This window comes from Rhinolophus ferrumequinum, chromosome 4, assembly GCF_004115265.2.
Source record: "Rhinolophus ferrumequinum isolate MPI-CBG mRhiFer1 chromosome 4, mRhiFer1_v1.p, whole genome shotgun sequence".
Classification (NCBI taxonomy): Eukaryota; Metazoa; Chordata; class Mammalia; order Chiroptera; family Rhinolophidae; genus Rhinolophus; species Rhinolophus ferrumequinum.
In genome coordinates, this window is record NC_046287.1 from 14,775,174 (window position 1) to 14,796,585 (window position 21,412).

Sequence of the window (21,412 nt, forward strand, 5' to 3'; positions counted from 1 at the left end):
TATATGATGTCAGAGGGGTAGTAGATTGGCGGGGGGGGGGGTGCGGTTATCACTTCGAGAGGGATGTACATTGTTTTCTACACCTGAAACTAATTTAAAAAAAAAACAAAACCCAAACTCAGTGAAAAGGGAGGCAGCAGCAAATCCATCGCAGACCATTTTAAGGACATGAGCTTTTACTCTTCTAACAGAACAGTCACAAATCTAAGTATAAAAACACGTTATAAATAATGAACTTGGACAGTAAATAACAGCTGAATCTGCACATTACACAAGACACACCAGAGGGAAGGAAAGCCATAGGTCGTCTCTTTTCAAATAATCTTTTCCCTTTAGGCCCTTTCAGTGGCTGGTTTGGTTATGCCAGCAGGACTCACTTACTAGAAAATATTAGAAACACTCCCAAAACACTGTAGCTCACAAAGGCAATTTGCGGACACACTCAGTTCTACTGCATTAACAAAACTAATTTTTTAAAATACAGTTAGTCCGGGGGTGGTGGAGAGGAATAGCCAAGCATGTTCGGAGGAAAGAGTGAGTGAGAAAAAAATTTCCGTTACAACATAATGCCTCAGACTCCTCAGAAACCTGAAGGCCAGCCTCAGAAGTCCTCCCACAGGAGTGGACACGCAGAGGGCAGAGTGCGCCACAGACGTGGGGCCCCAGCCACAGGGACCCTCAGACAGCGTCTCCTTTTGCCCTCTCCCTTCCAGTACTTTTGTCACAATCCCCATGTTGTGTCTTTGTACCGTGGTTTGTACTTCCTGTCGGGGCTCTCACTGACACACTGCCCCAGTCCCTTCGCTCTCAATACCTGTGCTTAGGCTGTTTCTGTTACCCTCCATGCCCACCCCCTTACCTCTCAAACGCTGCCTATGTCCAGAAGGTTCTCTAACTTTCTGCCACTTCCGAAGAGCCTCTCCTGCAACTCTTATACTCTGCCTTGCGTTTACCAGGCAGAGGCCAACGGCCTCAGTTCTAGGATCAAACTCACCTTAGCTGGAATCCAGCTCATCCCGATGAGCCGTGTGACCTTGGGCACGTAATCCCTCTGAGCCTGTGTCCTACCTGCACCAGGAGACTAGGAAGCATCTGCCCCATGGGCTGGCTGGGAGCCTTAACTGAGAAGGCCCAGTACAGTACACCACACACTACAGCTGGTGGTGGCAGCCCCACAAGCAGCCCCTCGGTTCAGGTCATCGTCCCTCTCCAGGCCACCCCCACAGTGTCCTCCCACCTGGACACTGTAATCATTCTCTAATCCACGTCAATCCATTTGTAATTGACATAAATGTGTAGAGGTCTCCCCACTGGGCTGGGACCTGGAGGGCAAGGATTTTTTTCGTGATCGCGTTGCCAGCAGCTCTGTTTTGCTGGGAGTCAATTATATTGGACCATCCTCTTTCAGCTGTGGGGGCCTCTTCCGTGTGGTCCTTTTTCTTTGGAGCTCAGCTCTTGGGGCTGAGAACTCCAGGCACTGGCAGCCCGCACTGCCAGCCCGAGCCAGCCTGGTGGGTGCCAGGGCCTCAGGAGACTGACAGCCAGGTGGGTGAGTGAGACAGGAGGGAAGCAGACAGACTGAATGGGTACTACACACATAATTTATAGTCAGGGTGGGTCAACCTTCATTGGCACCAAGAAATAATGATCCCATCTCTGTCCACCCATAGCTCTTTTATTTACAGTTCCTTTGGGTCACTGAACATTGTTTGTCTTGCAGTTTGCATTTGTTTGCTTTCTTCTTTTTCTTTTTTTTTTTTTTTTAACATGGCAGGTACCTTGTTTCCCTCATCTGTGAACCCCTTAACCTACCATAGTACAGGGAACATTTTAGGCCAGTGTTTTCAACCTGACTATACAAGAGAATCATCTGAAAAGTTTTGTTTTCTTTTCCTAATGCAGATGCCTGGGTAACATCCCAAATCAACTGAATCAGAACACCCAGAGGCGGGGCCTGCCAAGACTTTGAAAGGTTCCCCAGGTGACTCTAATATTCAACCAGGGTTAGAAACCACTAAACTGCGTAAACTACAGGCATACCTTAGTTTATTGCGCTTCGTTTTATTGAGCTTCATAGATGTTGTGTATTTTACAAATTGAAGGCACAACCCTCCACCAGCAAAAGAGTGTGACCTACCTTACTGTCCAACTCGCTTTACTGTGGTGCCCTGGCACCAAACCGGCAGTATCTCCGAGGTCTGCCTGTACTGGGAAGTCAGTCTTGATGCATTGCCATCAAGAATCTCCTAAGCCCACGTGTGTCAGCATGGTAGACGCCTGCTGGTTCACCTGTCTCGTGCACACAACCCCATCTCCGTGTCATGGGGAGGACCCAGCAGTCTTCTCTGTTCATTGTAAGCCAGCCCTGGCCACAGCTGACATGAGCAGAGCTCAACACCTAAACCCTAGCAGAGACGATCGAATCCTCACTGTCCCAGAATCCTGGGTTTGGGATTCAGAGACCAGCACGAGAATCTACTCTTGGGTAGACCGAGGGCATACGTGTGTATCTGGAATTGGGAGGCTCTGGGTTTAGCTGTGTGAAGATCCAAGCAGTGCAAGCTGCACTAGGCAGAGATACAACAGTGGAGCAAGTGCCTAGTGAGAAGCAGAACGAGACTGGGACCCCAGAAAAGAGAATGAGAAAAGGTGCCCCGCTTTCCGTTCTTGGCTCCAGTCTCTCACGAGGACAAGCTACACTTTCTGCGCTTGAGCCCAGGAGACACAGCCCTGTGTATCTTTACCCTTTCCAGGCTAAAACTAGAAATTGTATGATAGTCTGTTCCTTTAAGCCAAATAGGCCTTGACGGAGACAGAACCCAAGATTGCAAAATGGGTCCCTAGGTACTCATATGGTGACGGCTGTCTCACCATCATTAGCACCACCACTTAGTGAGCACGTACCATAATCACGGAGACAGCCAACAATCCTATGAAGTAGCCATTACCCCATTGTAGAGATCAGGAAATTGAGTGTCACAGAACTGATCTGCCCGAGTCATGAGTGGCGAGGCTGGGATGGAGCCTTACTCACTGTGACTCACAACCCCACCCTCGTCCCCCTTCCCCCTTCTCTTCCCTCCCGTCGTCCCCACTGCTCCATGGGACAGCTGCCATCAACAAACCAGGGAGCAAGTCTTACAGTGGAAGTGAAGCAGTTTCTGAGCTGTTTATGGGGCAAAGAAATTTGGAAATTAAATATTAACAAGAAAGATGAGTATAATTTCAACTGGATGATTATGACATGTTATAACACTGACGACAAAGTTATATCTTAAAAGTTAAGGTGAGCGAGTTTAAAAAGCAGGGGAGGGAGGTATTGTAACTTCTGCCTATTAACACTAACTAGAATAGTATATGTTTTGTTAGGGAATTTCCTACTTTATTTTTTAAAGTTGCTCTCTGAAGTGTATAATAGAAACGTAATGAAAAGTTTTTTTATTCCTTATTTGTAGAATTTAAGCTTTAGGACATACAAGCCTTATAAACCATGCCCTCCCAATTCAGACTAAAACACAAGCAACAAAAATATCCACATTCCAACATATTACAAAAAAAAAAAACCCAAACGCTCAAGTCCAAAATATTTACAGGGCAATAGTTAGTCAAAGAAAACTTAATTCTTAAATTACTGGTAAAGTTTGAACTTTTTTTAAGTTTAGATTTAGAGTTTGAACTCTAAATCACCACTAATTTTTCTTGCATTATTTGATTACTATTTTTTATTACTACCCTCTAAATTGACTTGTCACCGAAAATGAGTCAAAGGATGACAAAGTGAACATCTGAAAAAAGGGAAAAAAAGACACAATTCCAGCTTTCACATGCAGTACCAGCACTAGGCATAAGCTGTGGTTACATTTTACATTTCTTTTAGAAATAATAACCAAGCAGGATACAGTTATTGAGCATCTAAGCTAACCAGACACCAACCTAAGCCTGCCACATACAAATCGATAAAACACAGCTCCTGCCCTGAAGGAGTTTACCTTCCAAAAGGTTCTAGAGAAAAAAATTAATAGCCTGGGTCACTGATGTTTTCCCTTTTTGGTGATTCAAAAAATAATGTAACAGAAGTAACTGTCCTGCCCGGGCTACACATACTAAACTACCGGGGGTGCCAAAAAATGTATACAAGTGGACACTTTGGTCAACGTTGCTCAAGCAGTAGTTCGCTGCAATCAGAAGTATCCAGACGCTGATGGTAACCACTTTGCGTGCCTCTTGTAATTGCAGAAGTCAAACGTGACTTCAATATTCATCTTTTGTTATCGATATATATTATTACAGTTTTAATAGTTTTCCTTTCTTAAAATGTGCATACACTTTTTTTGGTACCCTCCGTATACATGGGTTCCTCACCTTAATGCTTCTCTTTGCACTTATTATCCAAGAGAATTTGGGGAATTTATAAAGATAATCCTTGAATGGGACTGGATACAGAATAGTCCAATACAGCATGAAACTTGCACTGTGTCATGTGACAACACGATGAAACTGCCACACAGAACTTTCTGTGTCACAAGTTAGGTTCGGTGCACACCAATTTCTGTAGTCTAGCTGTGAGCTCAACCAACGGCAGCCTGAAGTGTCCTTGGCAATCTGCCAGCAACGCCAAAGGCGACTTCAACAATCACTGTCTAGCAATAGCCAAGTACATTTTTAAAGGACTTCTAAGAGTCTGTAGTTTCATGTTGATCACGGCACCGTTTGAGCACACTAATAAAGCAGGTCAGCGAGGGTTACGGGGAAGTCAGCAGCTGACAGCCAAAGGCAGGGAGGCGCCCAAGATGCCTAACAACCTAGTGCAAATTACCGAAGGCAGCAGCTCTTGCCAGGATAGGAAGATAATTCTCCCATGCCTGTCTCTTTCTTTTTTAATTGAAATGTAATTAACATATAACATTGTGTAAGTTTAAAGTGTACAATGTGTTGATTTGATTCATTTATATAATACAATATAATTACCACTGTAGCTTTAGCTAACACCTCTATCACTTTCCATAATTATCATGTCTTTCTTGTGGTGAGAACATTTAAGAACTAGTCTCTTAGCGAGTTTGCAGTGCACGATACTGGGCTGTTGTTGGTTAGTCACTGCTCCGTGCATTAGCTCTCCACGACTGACTCCCCTTCTAGAGGCAAGTCTGTACGCTGTAGCAACATCTCCCCAGCGCCCCATTCCGTGTGGTTTTCAGTTCAGCATTTTTAGACCTCCTATGTAAGTGATATCATACAATATCTGTCTTTCTTTGTCTGGCTCATCTCACTAAGCATAATGTCCTCAAGATCTATCCATGTTGTTGCAAATGGCAGGATTTCCTTCTTTCTCATGGCTGAATAATATTCGTGTGTGTGTGTGTGTGTGTGTGTGTGTGTGTGTGTACATCTTTATCCATTCATTTGTTGAGAGACATTTAGGCTGTTTCCATATCTTGGCTATTGTGAATAATGTTGCAATAAACAGGGGAGTTCACAGAACTTTTTGAGATCCAGTTTTCATTGCCTTTAGATAAAGACCCAGAAGAGGGATTGCTGGATCAAATGGTGGCTCTATGTTTAATTATTTGAGGAACCCCCACACTGTTTTCCACAGTGGCTGCACCCGTTTGCAGTCCCGCCGACACTGCACGGGGGCTCGCTTTTCCCGCATCCCCGCCAGCACAGAGCTCATCGTTGTAACAGGTGTGTGTGGTCCCGTGCCTCTTTCTGTCCTCACTGATGGGGTTTTGCTGATAAACCCCTCACTGAGGGCGGCATCAGAGGCTACGAAAGTGCATCACCGTTGCCGCAATAATACGAGCACGCTGCCCAGCAGGAGTGAATGGCACATCACTGGAAGGCGATCTGATTTACAGTGAAGACTCTCCGGCCACAGGCAGTCCCTTCAAACATGAACGTAGGCCAGCGTCGGTCAGCAGCCACTAGCCCACATGGTTATGTAAATTAAGTCAAATCAGTCAAATGAAAAATTCAGCTTTTTGGTAGCAATTTTGGTAGAAAAAATTAAGCTTTTTTAGCCACCTATGGCTATTGGACACAACAGAACAGAATTATTTTCATCGTCCCAGAAAGTTCTACTGAACAGCCTTGATCTAGGTAGTAGCAAAAGCTTTAAAAACAAAACAAACAAACAAACAAACAAAAAAAAAACATGAGCTCATGCTAAAAGGTATAAAGTGAAAAGAGCAGAGGTCAGAAATAGTACTTGGGAATACCAATACAAAAGGGTGGGAAGAGGGATGAGCAAAGATCAGAAGAAAAGAACATATTATGAGAGAAACATCAAGAACTGAGGGGTCAGTGCTAATACTGTGACAGTCGAATTAAGATAAAGCTGGAAAATCAGCAGCTAGGCTGGCCACTGTTATCCGCCAAAGCAATTCCAGTGAACGACAGAAGCAAAGGCAAGGCTGACAAACCCACGGGAAGTGGCTGGATCCCTCCTGTATGAGCACCCTTCCCGTTGGCCACCATGAGACCAGCAACAAGCTAGGAGCCGTCTAGGACTTGTGTGTCAACCCCCATCATCACACATGAATCGCCATATCTAACCTGTACTGCAGGTGCTCATAGATGAAGAAATGGAACAAAACACAAAAGTAACCTTCCAAGGTCACACAGCTATCAAGTACAAAGCGGGGATTTAAACCCAGGTTAACTCCAGAATCTGATTTCTCAAAGATTATACAACCTGCACTCCCAGGGAACACCTCACACTCGTCAGTTCACACCTCTCTCCTCCACACCAGACTGAGTGTGAACCTCCCGAAGTCAAGGATCAAAACGTATCCACCTGTGCTATGCTTGGTATAAAGAGCAAATATTGACTGAATATATGAAAATAACTAATTCAAAGAATGTGGCTATAAGGGAAGGAAGCAGAGCGTGGTATTCAGAGGGGGGAAAAGGTGAGGGGAAAATTGGAGACAGAGGCTGTTTGGTTTTGCTTCTGCTTTTACTTTTATGACGGAAGACATATGAGCATTCTTATAGACTGGAGCTGTAAAGAGAAACATTCCCAATGGGATGCGGCTGGGTCAAGAATAGTGGTAAAGGAATTAACCTTGAACAGGAAAGGAGACATTTCTTCTGTGAATATTGGAGGAGAAAAGATGAAATCTTGCAGATATAGAAGATTACAGCTGCAATAGCAGGAAACTGAGCAAGTTCAAGCAATACAGCCTTTATTTTCTCTCTGAAGGTATCAAGGTGAGTGCTGAGAGTCAGGGGGTAACCATCTCGGAGACCTTTCGAGTGAGTGCTACGGTACGTTCCCATGTGGGTACAAAGTGAGTGCTTTACGCATACACGCGGAATATCATTAAAGGATTCAAAAGAAAATAATGGGTGTCATCATTACCTCTGTACAGGAAAAGCCTGAATTGGTGGTCTGGGATGTACGGGAGTCTTACTGAATTTCACTTTGTACTTTTACAGTGTTGGGCTTTTTGAGAGGTGCATACATTATTACTTTTTCAATTTAAAAAACTATTTACAAGAAAAAGGAATCAAGCCCAGAGAGGAGGTAAAGAGACTGATAACGGCTTAGCACAAATGCTGAGAGCAATGGAAAAGCAGGTAAGCACAGAGCTTGTTCAAAGCCAGGGCTCTGGGGCCAGACTGCAGCCATCATTCCCCATTCCCACGGAGGCACCAAGGGGAGATTCCCAAACCTCTCCCTGCCTTGTTTCCATCATGTACAACACAGGGTGGAGAGAGCATCTACTTCAAAGCACTGTTAGGAATAAGGGACTAAAACAGTGCCCAGCCCACTGTGAGAGCTGAGTAAGTGTAGCTACTGGGGACCCAGGCAATCAGCGGTAGATACCGGATGTCTAAGCGCATCAGCCCACGCCGCTGGGAGGGGCTTCCACTAGGGTGCAGCAGCCGGGTTCAGCCACAGAGAAGTCTGTCAGGTTGCTCCAGGCTTGGAGTCTACTCCACGGCACCTGGACAAGGAGGCCCGAGGTTCTAGTACTTATATTTTACCTTATGTCAGGCTTGAGGAGGCAAGGAATACAAAGGCATCCTAGTTCAAAAGGAGGCCCAGGGTTACTTTTGGGTTTAGCGTGGGTTTAGTATGGATGTTGTCAGCAGGAGGCTAACAGAGAAAGAAAGAGAGGCAAGGTCAAGGGGCTGGAGGTCTAGATGAAACAGAAAGGAGGGGACTATGTCCAGGGACCAAACCTCTTGGTGTGTCCCCCACTCGAATTAAGGTCAGGTCCCTGGACACAATGCAGGCAGGTCTCCAGCAGGAACTAAGGGATGAGGAGAGAAGGAGGGAGAGAGGGAGGGAAGGAGGGAGAGAAAGAGGGAGGGAAACAGGCAAAGAAAAGGTCAAAAAGCCGCAATAACTGAAATCCTGTCACATCCCCTTCAAGATGACGAGCCCTACAGAATTCAACACGACAGCGATGGGATCTCCCCGACGTTGGTGTCGACGAGTCAAAGGAATAAAACTAATAACAGCTGTCATGTTTTAACTGCTAGGTACCGTGCCGAAGGCACTGTAACATGCATTTACCTCAATGAGCCTCACAACAACCTCCAAGTATACATATGGTGATTGTCTATTCCATTTTACAAACAGGAAAACTGAGGCTCAGGAGTTAATTAATTTCCCCAAGAATATACAGCCCAAGCCCTTTTAACCACAGTGGTCATGGGTGGGGCTCCACAGCCACATTGCCAGGCCCCGGGGGGAGCTCCAGTGGGCAGCCTCAGTTCTCCAATGTCCAGATGTATTTCATGCCCTCACCTACCACCACTGAAATCTTTTGTAAAAATAGAAATTTAAGTTATATCAGTAACTCTTAAATTTAAATTAATCATGAATAGATTAATGAACCAGGCAGTATAAGGTTACACGAAAAATTTTGCTTAGATTTTCAATTTGCCAAGCACTCACATTCCTCCTATCACCTCACGCCTATACCAGACACCACCGGGAGAGAGAAAGTGACTTCATACTGCTTACCACCACGTGCAGAAAGCAACTGAAGGCAGGTTCAACACAACTTATCAAGAAGAACCAAATAATACCCTCAGAAGAAAGGCTGAGTGAAATTAGAACATGGTTTTAATTGGAGACCGTCACCTTCCATAAAGAAATGAAAGTGTCACATTGAATCTCTGATTGTAGACTATGTGCGTTGTATTTTTCATGTTCATTTCTAAGGCTGTCAAATTTTTCATTAGAAATGAATTGTAATTGTCACTATGAATTGCATTCTACCCAAGGTTTTCATAAACAAAAACAGTGTAATACTATAACACAGTCCATAATTAATGCAACCGACTTGCAAATCCTGGTTAACAACTACATGTTACAGAGTTTTGTTTCATGATGCCGAAATAAACAGCCCACCTCGGGAAAAATACAGCAATTACAAGATAAACTCCCCATGTCCTGGGAAGACACTTCCTAATAAAATTAGCCAAATAAATGCAATATTATGGATCTTACAATTAGACTAATCCACATATCTTACCAAGAGTTTCTAGAAATTCTATATCATAACTTCAAAAGGAGCATGCATTTTTTATTTCATTTTTTTAATATCCAGAATGACCTAGGATTAGCAATAATTTCCTGGAAGAGAGCCGAACAGGTATTTAGACACCCTTAACCCATGAAGGTCTGACTTGGGCCACAGCTGCTTGGGTACCGCACAGGATGCCCTTAGTACATATCTGATACCAGAAAGGAAGGGGGGCTAGGATTTAATGCATTTAAGAGGGGCTCTGATGCTCAACGTGGAGAGACAGAAAGACATTGGATATGCATTCCATTCACAGATATATATTGAGGAAAAATAGAATAAAACTGAATTTAAAAACTAATGAAAAGAGACATTTAAAAAAGAAAGCGTGAAGCCCTGCAAGTCCTTACCTCAAGGAAACGAAAAGCAAAGATTTCAATGAGATATAGACAGGAAGGGAGAAAACCGAACATTTGAATAGGATTTATGAAGTTTTATTTCTGAAGCTTATTGGTGAATACATGGTATTCTATATCATTTATATAATAAAATATATCTTTTAAAGATTGCAAGGAAGTGGGTGACCGGTTAGCACAGTTGGTTAGAGCATAGTGCTGATAACATCAAAGTTGCCGGTTCGATCCCCGCATGGGCCACTGTGAGCTGTGCCCTTTTTAAAAAATAAAAAAGATTTCAAGGAAAACATTTACCCTTAGAAAATTATTTCAACTGTGTTGAAGCATGTTGTACACAGCCTTCACTGCTGATAAATACATATTAATCACTCCACTCATCACTAGACCAAGGCCTGAAGGTGCAAAACCTTTGCCTGGTTCAAGCACTCTTCTAACTTCTTCATTTACGTAATCTCCAGATTCCTCAAACCGAGGTCTGCAGACCCCTTCTGCAGACTTACCAGTTTTTTATAAGACTTTTTAAATTGTGCATTTTTCAAAGATTATCTTAAAACATCAGAAGTAAAATAAGCATATTCTGGGCAATCTCAATGACCACTCTACACCCATTGCCAGCACTTTTGGCAGCCACACTTGTACTGGGTGTACCACCAATACGGCGTCTGACGAGGCCCAAACAACAGCATCAGGCCACGCAGGCTTCCAGAAGCTCCTCCACGAAGGAAGAATTCAGCTCCAAAGGGCCGTTCATAATAAAATGATACTAAGAGAACCCTGTTCCCAGAGCTATGGGAAGTTAAATTTCAAGAGAAAAGTGAATATAGATGCTGGTGGTCTTTTCGTTCTTTGTCAACAGTTTCATACAATTTACAACAAAATGTTTCCCTATGGCTATCTTTTTTTATAAGAAGGGTTCACTATTTCACCCAGAGCCTCAAGTCAAGACTTTGTGAACAGGACAGCGATGCTCGATGACAAGGGCTGTTTCTACATTCATCGCGCGTACCTGGCTTCCTCAGCCTCTGGGATTCCGTTTCCGCCTAAGAGTCAAGTTGACGAAAAGGAAAACAGCAAACCATACACATACTTTTCCACTATGAAATCTAATAATGACTTAATTTCAGCTAACCGTCATCATCAATCACATTAAAATGATATTATTGTTCATTTTATTGGTTTTATAGTTTTGTTTTAGAGCTTATATATAAATCTGTTTGGGTTTTATAGCTATCAAAAAACCAACCATAAGCATAAAGAGTTATACATCATTTTACAGCTATATATATATAAGTGACATTATTTTTCTTATCATTCAAGCCCACACTTCAGTGTGGCACCACGGGAATTTCTTTTTCTAAGTTTGAGGTGTTTCCTTTGTAGGTTTCTTTTTGTAAATCTCCTTGGTACAGGAGTTTCATAGTTGTATGGTCTTCATTTTACAAATAAAAACATACTCCTCAGAAAGCTTCAGAAACTGCTCTGACCATTCAACCATCGGAATCAGAAGTCTGCATCAATCCAAGTGTCACCTGGCATGCCAGGATAACGACAACAGAATGACCGCCTCCACCCCACCATGAAGAAGAAGTCTGGTCCAATTAAGATTTTCCAATGTAATAAAGTTATTCAAACATTCAATGTAATATCCCAAGGCCTTAAAATCTAGACAAAAATTAGACTTCTACCATTACTACTATTGATGACAACAAAAATCCTGTAAGTGGCAAATATTTACAGAGGTTATAAGGAGCCAGGACTCGTCTAGGCCCATCCCATTAACATTTAGTCTTCCCAACAACCTTAGTTTACGCATGAAGAAACAGAGGCACAGAGAGAGGTTAAGTAACTTGCCCAAGTTCACACGAAGGCCAGTAAGTGGCAGAGCAGTGGTCCAAATCACAGCTCATTAATGTTACAATGCTGCTTCTACTATAAAACTGTAAGAAAGGGTGGCATTGGCTTTTTTTTGAAGAATCAAATCTATGGCAAGCATTTCCAAACAATTTTCATTAATTAGCTAGTAACCTGAATATTCCAGCAACAAAACTTAACTTATGGAAACTTAAAGTCTCCCTTAAGTGAATAATGATTATTTGATTTGCTATTTGAGAAAATTACTCCCAATGGTAAGGTATTTCAATGTCACCCCGCTGCTAGTGAGAGAAAAGTTACCTTTGGAGATCCTGTTCAAAGAAACCTCATGCTTTGATCTGTAATATCCCATGAAGTAAAAGGTTACCCTTAATCTATATTTTATAGATCTAAAAGTCAAATTAGTTTCTGGGGTAAACAAGCAGAGTAGGATGGTAAGCACATTCTGTAGCATGCTTTTCACTCCTACTTTGGAGGATACTATGTGCTGAGTTAAAGAGAATTCACATTAGTTACATATAGTGGCAGTTTTTTGTTGTATTATTCTGCAAGCATAAACAAGTTATACACATGTTAATTTACATTCTATATAAAAAGCCAATTCTAAATCCACTTTATAAGGCAATAAATATATAAAGATTCTAGGACACAGCAATAAAGTTATGCCATAAAGTAGAGTTAATTCAAGACAACAATAATAAAAGCATGACAAATTTTAGCATTCTACCAACTGCACAAAGGTGTTTCAGGTAACATCTGTTCAGAAGCAATTGCTACTAGACAGACTAGATGAGATGCAAGGTTTCACAGTGTAATAAATGTATGGCAGTTTGCTTGCTTCATAATTAAAGACATGAGTCTTTGCAAAATGCAATTAAGCCATGCTTTAAATCTGAGACAATCATCCCCATCTCTATCCCAGTTTACCCACAAAGAAAAGATCCAGAGTGATCCAGAAGTAAGAAATACTATTTACCATCTCTTTTCAGCAGCCAAATGTACTCCCCAAAACCTACTGGATATATTTTGTTTCTTTTGATAAATCATACATTTACAAACAAACAAAAAAAAATGTATTTCCTGTTAGGAAGAATAGAAAGGAAAGTGTGGGACGATTCAGAGTAATTTGCTTAGACGACTGGCCTGAACAAAATGATTTTACCTTATGAAGGTTTCAGTGTCTAATGGGTTAGCTGGAATAAAATTCAGGTGCCTACACCCTTGAACTAAGAACACTATCTCCAATTCTTGACAGTTTAACTCTAGGACAAATGAAAACATCACTTCAGCTGCGGATTCAATGAAGAAATACATTCAAAAAACAGCACACAGAAATCAGCTCCATCTTTTCTCAGCTTTCTAGCAACTATGAAAATGATACAACAGACCAAGATTGAAGGTTCTAGTTGTTATTCCAGAGGACCAAACAGTGTTTATCTGATATTCTCTCAAATCACAAACCTTCCCAAATAGAATGATACCACAAGACATTTAAATGAATCTGATGGTTCTCCCAAAACATACATTTATAAACTTCTAAACCAAACCTTTCAACATGGTCACCCTCACAGAGTATGTCTGCATTTAGGGTCCATCTGATAATCCAGGATAATCTCCCCATCTGAAAAGCCTTAATTTATCCTGTAAAGTCCTCTTTTGTCATACAAGGTAACATGAACATTCCAGAGATTAATTTGTAGATATCTTGGAGGAGGATCATTATACAGCCCAGCCCACCTGCCTCCAAATAAACCCAAAGCAATCAGGCAGACGTGCACCAACCACATCAAGCCTACCGTAATCTCCATTCTACTCAAGTTCCCAGCACAATAGGCAAAAATTCTCCAACCTAATAGCTCTTCCTGCCTCACAGCCGGCCTATAATCAGGGAATTGCTAACTCTATATTCGCTAAAGGCATTACTAACTACTGTTAATGTTCCTGAATGAGAAAAGGAGGAGGAAAGATTGAAACTCCCAACAGCATGGGAGATGAGACAGCTTGCCTAGGTTCAAATCCCAGCCTCACCGTCTGGCCGCTGTGTGACCTAAGGCAGGTGAGCCTCTCTGTTCCTTAGTTTCCCCATCTAGCAAACAAGGCTAATAACACTACCTACTTCATAGGGTCGTAAGGATTAAAGAGTGGATATTTACAAAGCACCTAGAAAAGAGTGCTGGCTCTCTCCTAACCGTCACTGCTAACAATTCCCAAACACTGAGGGCGTACAGGTATTAAACGGACAGGGTGAAAAATCCCTTACAACCAAAACGGAGGGTACTGCAATGGCACAATTAAATAATAATTAACAATCTATTCAATGAAAAGCATAAGATTAGAGGCAAGATGACACGGAAGTCTGTGAGAACTTTTAAAGGCTATTCCTAATGAGAAAGAGCTACTCTGCCACATTGGATCTCCAACTTTACAGGCCTCCTTTCAAAAGACTGGCCCACATCCCGGAGATGGAGGGTTCTCCAGAAGCCAAATATCCTGCTCTCACTCTGGATCTGGTGGCCACCACTGTGTACTGTGTGTTTCTAATAGTGGTAGGAGGGAGGGATGAAGTGCCCAATATGAAAGGCAGCTGTTTTGTTTTGTTCCGGAAGGGAAACAGGACCCAGATCCAGGTACTGAGGGTGTGACCTAGGCCAGGTGCCAAGCTTACTGGTCCTACTGAATTCTACCTACTTGTACAAAGTCTTCCCCAGGTACCAGCCCCCTGTCTGTCTCCCATCTCCTAGCAACGATCCCCAGCATCTCAGTACAGGCCACTTACCATATTTTCTACTGAAGCCAAGTTGGTTAGTTTACAAACAGCCCAAAAGTAGTTGATGCATTGTGCAGCCAAACTATCCCACTTTTACAATCGACTGATTTCTACTACTTACACACATCTTTGGGGAGAAATTCTATACTACAAACTTTTATACACAATTCAAAAGTAACTTGAGGCCCACAACTATACATTCAGAAGCAAACAAGGATTTGTCTGCTTTATTGAGGTCAAAGTAAACCAGGGTTTCAGTGGACCCAGAACTCCTGTTAAACTAAGACAGGAGCAAGCGGCCCATTTACCACTCTAGTAACAGCTTGCAGCTTTGTAGAGTATGCAAAATATCAAACACCAAAATTATACCTATTCCGGTCACATCACCAACCTACTCAGAAGCAGCTGCCTCAAGCAACTCAGTGACCTAATGACTAGGGGCCCTGAAAGATTCAGGCTAACCTCACCTCACACCAAACCAAGAGAAAGCCAAGCACCGACTTGACAACCATCAGTACAGCAATGGGAACTACAAAATAAAACTTTTTGAGGCATTGCTGAGATCTCGTGAGGAAGGGATGATCCTCAAAGATCACCCTCCATCCCCAAATCAAGTTACCAGGTTGGGACTAAGAGCATGAAGCAGTCTGTGAAGAGCTGTTCAGAAGGCAGCCTTGAGATTGGGATACAGAGCCCTGGGCCAGAATTAGAGCCGAGCCTGGAACTCCAGGCCCCCTAAGAATCCTAGTTGAAGAGGGAGGCGGTCCCAAATCAGCAGCACCCCCCAGGCTCCTGTAGAAATAGACTCAAATCATCTCCAGAGAAAAGCATCCCCAGTTAGGCCTCATGTAAGACAGCTCCAGATAAAGCAATGAACTTACAAAGACCAACAAGCACAGGGAGAAAGGGCAAGCCACCAATGGGTTCAAGTTCAATGTAAACAATCCAAAGACTGCACATACCAGGACTGTCAAATACGGAATGAGTGGAGCCAACTAGGAAATGTCTAGTGAAATAAAAAAATAAGAAACGAGAAACTATCAGGAGTGACCAGGCAGATTTGAAAAAGAAGCAAATGGAACTTACAGAAACAAAAATAACTGCTCAACTCAAATATTCAGAACAGGGTAGATAGTAGATTAGACACAGCTGACCACAGAATTAGTGAAACGGAAAATATGTCTAAAGAAATTACCATGTAAGCAAGACTCTAAATTAGTTTCAGAGATTACAAAGGGTCCAAACTACTTCGAAATTAATTACGAAGTCATGACTCAAATCAAGTTCTTATCTAAAAACATAGTATTGTAGATGTGTGTATTAGTTTTAGAGCTTAAAAGTACTGTCTTTTCATCTTTACAATAACCCGTTCAACACACCTAAGAAACGAAAAACAGCACAGAGACTAGAACCCAGATCACCTGATGCATCATCCTTCAACGAAACCAAACCTAAATGTTAATTTAGATTTTGTTTTCATGACATCCTTGCTGGGAATGAATCACAGAAAATCACACCTGGTGTATCCTGGAGCACAGGAGTTAAAGACAAAATGGAATTGTTAGGCAGAAGGTAGGCATGAGTGACAGGAAGGGTGGGTAATAATGTAACTGGCGCTTTGCATCACCCAGGTCCACCCCCAGGCACTAATTTCGTGGTCAGAACATCCTGAAAAGAGGGAAGTAAAATCCGTCTAGAATTATCTGGCTGTTGACACCTGCGCAGAATGTTAACGCTTACCCTTGGTGTCACCTTACCCTTATTATATATAATATAGTTACAATAAATTAGCATGGTGACTTCAACACCTCACCCACACTATGGGTTTTTCTATGTGCATTATGAGTAAGGGCAGGCGCCGAAAGGAAGGGGTTATATAACCTACACGTCAGTCAAATGACCCAAATCTGTACATCACACGCAGGGCTGGCCCAGAGCCAACAACATAAAACTCAAACCGCAAACCTTTCTGCGCCATTGTCTCTTTTGATTTGGCCCATTCTAAGGAAAGAATGTATCCTACCTTACTCTATACCTTCATGTTTGCTGACCTGGGATTCTTTACTGTGTCAGCAAAAGGACAGAGCAGATACTCCGGCAACAGAATATTTTTTAACCCAGAGAATAAACTGCAAAAGGAATAAAAGTTATTGCCCCAGCAGCTTCGTCTCATGTTGGGTAGACTCTTTCTTTGCCAATTTAACCCATCCTATTTATTCCTCACCTCTGTCATGATAACAATCAACAATATATTTAATCCTCCTTCAAACTTTCACCATTCCTATGGGCATCTTGACACTTAATTTAGCACTTTCAGTATTCTGATGCATCTCATAGCTCTGCTCCCAGTTTTACTCAACAATCACTTTTAACTGTTATATTTAGCAATTCACTCCTCGTCCCTAAGTCTTTATTCTCTTAATTTGTATATCCTACCTTAAATTCCTAATGGTTTTTTAGTTGTTCACAGAAGGCACATTCTGTACTATAAAATTTCACCTATAAGTAAAAAAAATGGTTTTCCATACTCCTAAGTAAAATGGTGGGGTCAGTATTAAATCTTCAATTCTGTTGGTCTTAACCCAAATCTATCAATCCTCTATGTCATTTATTTACACACAAACACACCGAAAACTATCATCACTACCTCTTCTTCCACTAGTTGATGCCAACAGAAAGACTTACAAGGCGTTAATGACGACACTCCCCTTGGCTGTTAAAGTGAAAAAGAGAAGCAATCAGAAGAGTGAGTTTCAAATACTTGGACTTCTTTCCAATCTAAACATAACATTCTTTAGCAGTGACGGCATAGCCCCACCCAAGTTTTAAAATGAGCTGTCTGGACTTGGAAAAGTATACCTACCTTAAAAGGTTCTTCTTGGGCTAAAATATCCAGCAGGAAAAAAAAAAAATACTATCACCTAAATGTTCACTTTAATATGTCTTATATCTTCAAACACTAGAGGTAACAGAGAAAAGTTCGACTTAAAAAATACAATGTCCACTTAGGTGACATCCATACGCACACATTTGAACTGCCTTAAGAAGTCTGGGGTAACACAATGATCAGTGTATTTGTCAGAGGATCCAAACAGAACTGGATGTGTCATCGTAAATCTATTAAGAGATTGGCAGCTCTGGAAACCTAGAACAAAATGTAGCCCCCCAGGCCCTGGGGACCCACCTCCCTCAATGAAATTGAAGGATCCTGCCCCAGGCGACACTTACAAACTTGGGGCGTTTCTCTCCAGGCACCTCCGTGCCTCCGGGCGGCGGAGGGTGTTGGGGATCCTTCCTGCGCGGCATCTTGCTTTCCCGCCAGCTGCGGAGCGAGGCGGAGGAGGGATAGGGGACCCCGGCGGCGGAGCCCTGAGTCGGGTGGTGCAGTCGCGGCCGGTGCCGATCCATATTTCCCCGCAGTTCTGGGAAAAGGGAAGAAGGCGGCCGCTATGCAAACCACAGACGGGAGCTCAAGGATCCTCCGCGGACTCGCTTCCCGGTTCTTCCGCCCACGCCACCGGCTCGGCTCAGCCCAACCGCTGCCGCCGGGGCCGCAGCCAACACATCCGAAAACTCCCGCCACCGCGGACCTCCCGGGGACTGGCCAATCCCGAGCCGCTCAGGCAATGACACGCCCCTTCCGGCCATGAAGGAACGCGATTGGCTGAGCTGTCCGCTTATTTGGCCACTTGAACCGTTCAGAAAATCCAAGCAGCTCACCTTGAGTAAAGGCTGGGGTGCGGTTTAGGAAGTGCGGAAAACCTACCGGAAGTCACTTGTCTAGGTTAATTTGGAATTTGGAGGCCGGGTCCTGCTAACCTGGAAGGCAGACGCGACCTTCCATTTGCACCACCATTTGAGCAGCTCTGGAATGCGAAGTCATCTGCTAACCCTCTCGTTACACCTCTCGGGAGGCCCTGTTGCCATGGTACCGGCCAAAGTAGTTCTAGGATCTGTGCTTGGAGTGCTAGGCAGGAGAGAACGACAGCGCCCCCAGCGCTCCAAAACGATGCCTTCTCGACATTTTTACTGAGCGCCGGCTCAGTAGTGCCTTGATCTTGAGAGCCCGCTCAGGGGTGGCAGAGGGGGCCACCAAAAATCCGAAAGCACTAGGCCACGCCCGTCTGGAGCTGACGGTCTAATGGGGTTCACAAACCCTTATAACAAAATAATGTAAATGTTATAGCAGTTATTTTAAAAGTTCATTGAGAACAAAGACCAGAGATCTTAAATCAAGGAGCAGATCTGGAAAGACTAAAGAAGGAATGCATAGACTTTTTCACTAGACAGAAAGGAGTGGCAGGACAATCAGATAAAAGGCATTCCAGGCAGAAGCAAGGCCAAGAGGGGTCAAGAGCATGGAGTTGAAAAGAACTTCAAGGGCATATAATGAAAGGTCTTGAGCTAAAACCACTCAGAAGAGTTTGTGTATACGCAAGGTCAAAGTACAGAGCTAAAGCAGTTATTCCATTCATCAGTGTGCTTTTTTTCCCCCTTTGAAAGTCATCTTTTCCTGTGAAGTATTTTTTTTTTAAGTTACCCATTTTCTGACTACCTGAAGGTGACGTGGGGCAAGACCCTGGTAAATATGCAGTACTGATTTCGGTACAAGAAACAACTCTAGCATCTCTGCGGAGATTCGCGCAGTGGTTCAGAAAATGAGCCTTAATTCCAACTAAGTCTTCACACTACAATTTTGGGGGCTTTGTAATGTTTATTTGTTTTTACTGTACCAGACTTTCTGGTCAGTCTCTGTTCTCAAAGAACCCCTAATCTTTAGAGGCAAGTCCAAGAGAGCAGCGAGGTCAGGAGAACTGCAAATAGTTCCTAACGTCTAGATGACTGTTAGACCTCGATGCAAATTTCATTCCTGTCATTTACTAGCTACGTAATGTTGGAGATGATGTTAAATTTTCTTTCTTTGCCTTTCCATTTGCAAAAGGGGATAATAATTAAGGAGAAGAGGAAATAATAATAATAATAATAATAATACCTAACAAACAGAGGTATTGCCAGGCTTAAATGAGATAGCAGATGTAAAGCTCTTAGTAAAGTCTGTGAGAGCCCCTCCCACCAAAGACCACCAGTAGAAACACCTGTGTTTGAACAAGTGGAGTTTTTTACTCACTGGGAAGGAGAACATGTGCTATGGGGAACCATGGGTGTTCTCAGTCAAGAGGGTGCTAGAAATGACTTACAGGACTTGGATTTTGGTTAGGTGATGTTGGAAGACCTCTAGGAAGAAACGTGGGGAGGGTTACTCTGAATTTCAGTGCTGTCAGAAATTGGAGATAGTTCAATGACTGGGTATCTTAATAAATCTTATCTGGAAGGATGACAGGCTAAAGAATGAGGCTGAAGCTGTAACCGACAGAGCCGCAGAAGTCATTCATCGTGTGGAGGAGAGGCGGGCGTTGGGTATTTTGTGATTTGCACACTGACCTTGTTGTCTGTACTGAGACAAGGTTAGAAGTGGTCTTGTCTGTCTCGCTTCAACACAGTCACAGAGTGACCTTATCTGATGCCGGTGTTCTGTGTGATTGTTTATGTCCATGAGGAGAACAAGAGGCCTAGCTTTGAGTGTCAGTCTAGCTTCTAAAAACACTGAGGCTTAGCTGTAAGTGTCAAACGAGTTCCCCAGTGTCAAGGACCGCTCTTTTCTTTCTTATGTCCTTGGCATGTAGAAAGTGCTAAAGATAAATAAGCAGGAGCTATTATAATTAACTTTCAAGCTTTACATAAAGCACCCTGAAATTTTTCCTGTAGAAATTCCTTGCAACTGCAATGCACCTGTGAAAAGAATGCCTTGGTCTCAGTTTTATATGTTTTAAGGTGCATTTTACGTTGATTATTTAAACCGCACAAGAGCATGCACTGCCCCTCATTCTGACGCCCCAATAAAGAGATGACAGACCCCACTGAGTCCACAATTTTGCAAATGCTACTTTGTGCCAGGCTTGGTGCATAGGGCCCGCATAAAGTTGAATGAGACAAAAGGCAGGCCTAGAGAAGCCTAGAGTCCAGGAATATGTTCCTTCCTTTACTATTTCTGTTCAGTCTCAGCATCCAGACAATGACTACTGCAGCCAAAGCAATTCTTGTGAGAATTCACTATTAATGACTGTCCGAGAGAGAAAGTTATGAAAAGTTGAGGGAAGAGAGGGATCATTTCCAATCAATTTTTTTAAAATAGCAAACAATTTTCTAAGACACCATTTTACTTTCATCAGATTGGCAGATACTACGAAGCCCCATGGTACCAAGTTTTGGCCGAGATGTAGGGATTCCTACATAGATGATGTGAGTGCAAAACTACAACCACTTTGGATAGCAATTTGGTCATACCCAGTAAAGGTGAAGGTTCATGTTCTGTGACACAGCGATTCTATGTCGGGATGTCTCCCTGGAGAAGCCCAGAGACAAAGATATTTCATGAACACTTTGTAAATAATAGCAAAAAAGAGTAAACTATTTAACCGTCTTGCAGCCAAGGAAAGAATAAAATACACAGAGGTTTATTACACAGTAGAATCCTATACTGCATTTAAAATAAATAACTAGGCCTACATGTGGATAAATCTGAAAAATAAAGAGAAAAATCAAGTGATCAGATTGTGTGTGTGTGTGTGTGTGTGTGTGTGTGTGTGTAATAACACTGCAAAAAAACAGGGAAGTATGTACAACAACTTCACCTACTTCCAGAGAGGAAAGAAAGCAGGGCAAGGAATTAAGCTGAAACTTTAAGCTAAAGTATCTGTAAATGTTTTATTTATTAAAAGGGAAAGATCTGAATTAAATCTAGCAAAATGTGAATACGTATTTAATCTCAGTTTGGGGTATATTTGTGTCTGTTTTATTATTTTCTGTAATTT

General features: G+C 42.7%; 1 protein-coding gene across 4 annotated transcripts in view; it reads right to left on the minus strand.

The window, feature by feature from the left end:
• Window positions 1-18,159, minus strand: part of DIAPH3 (diaphanous related formin 3) — a 441,105-nt gene extending 422,946 nt beyond the window's left edge. For 2 of the 4 annotated variants that reach the window (XM_033105125.1, XM_033105128.1), the window contains exon 1: window positions 17,769-18,159. In XM_033105125.1, coding sequence (XP_032961016.1) covers window positions 17,769-17,948 — 180 coding nt within the window. In that variant the 5' untranslated portion in view covers window positions 17,949-18,159. The remainder of the gene's footprint in view (window positions 1-17,768) is intronic. The other 2 variants (XM_033105126.1, XM_033105127.1) reach the window with 1 other exon arrangement.
• Between the last annotated feature and the right edge of the window lie 3,253 nt (window positions 18,160-21,412).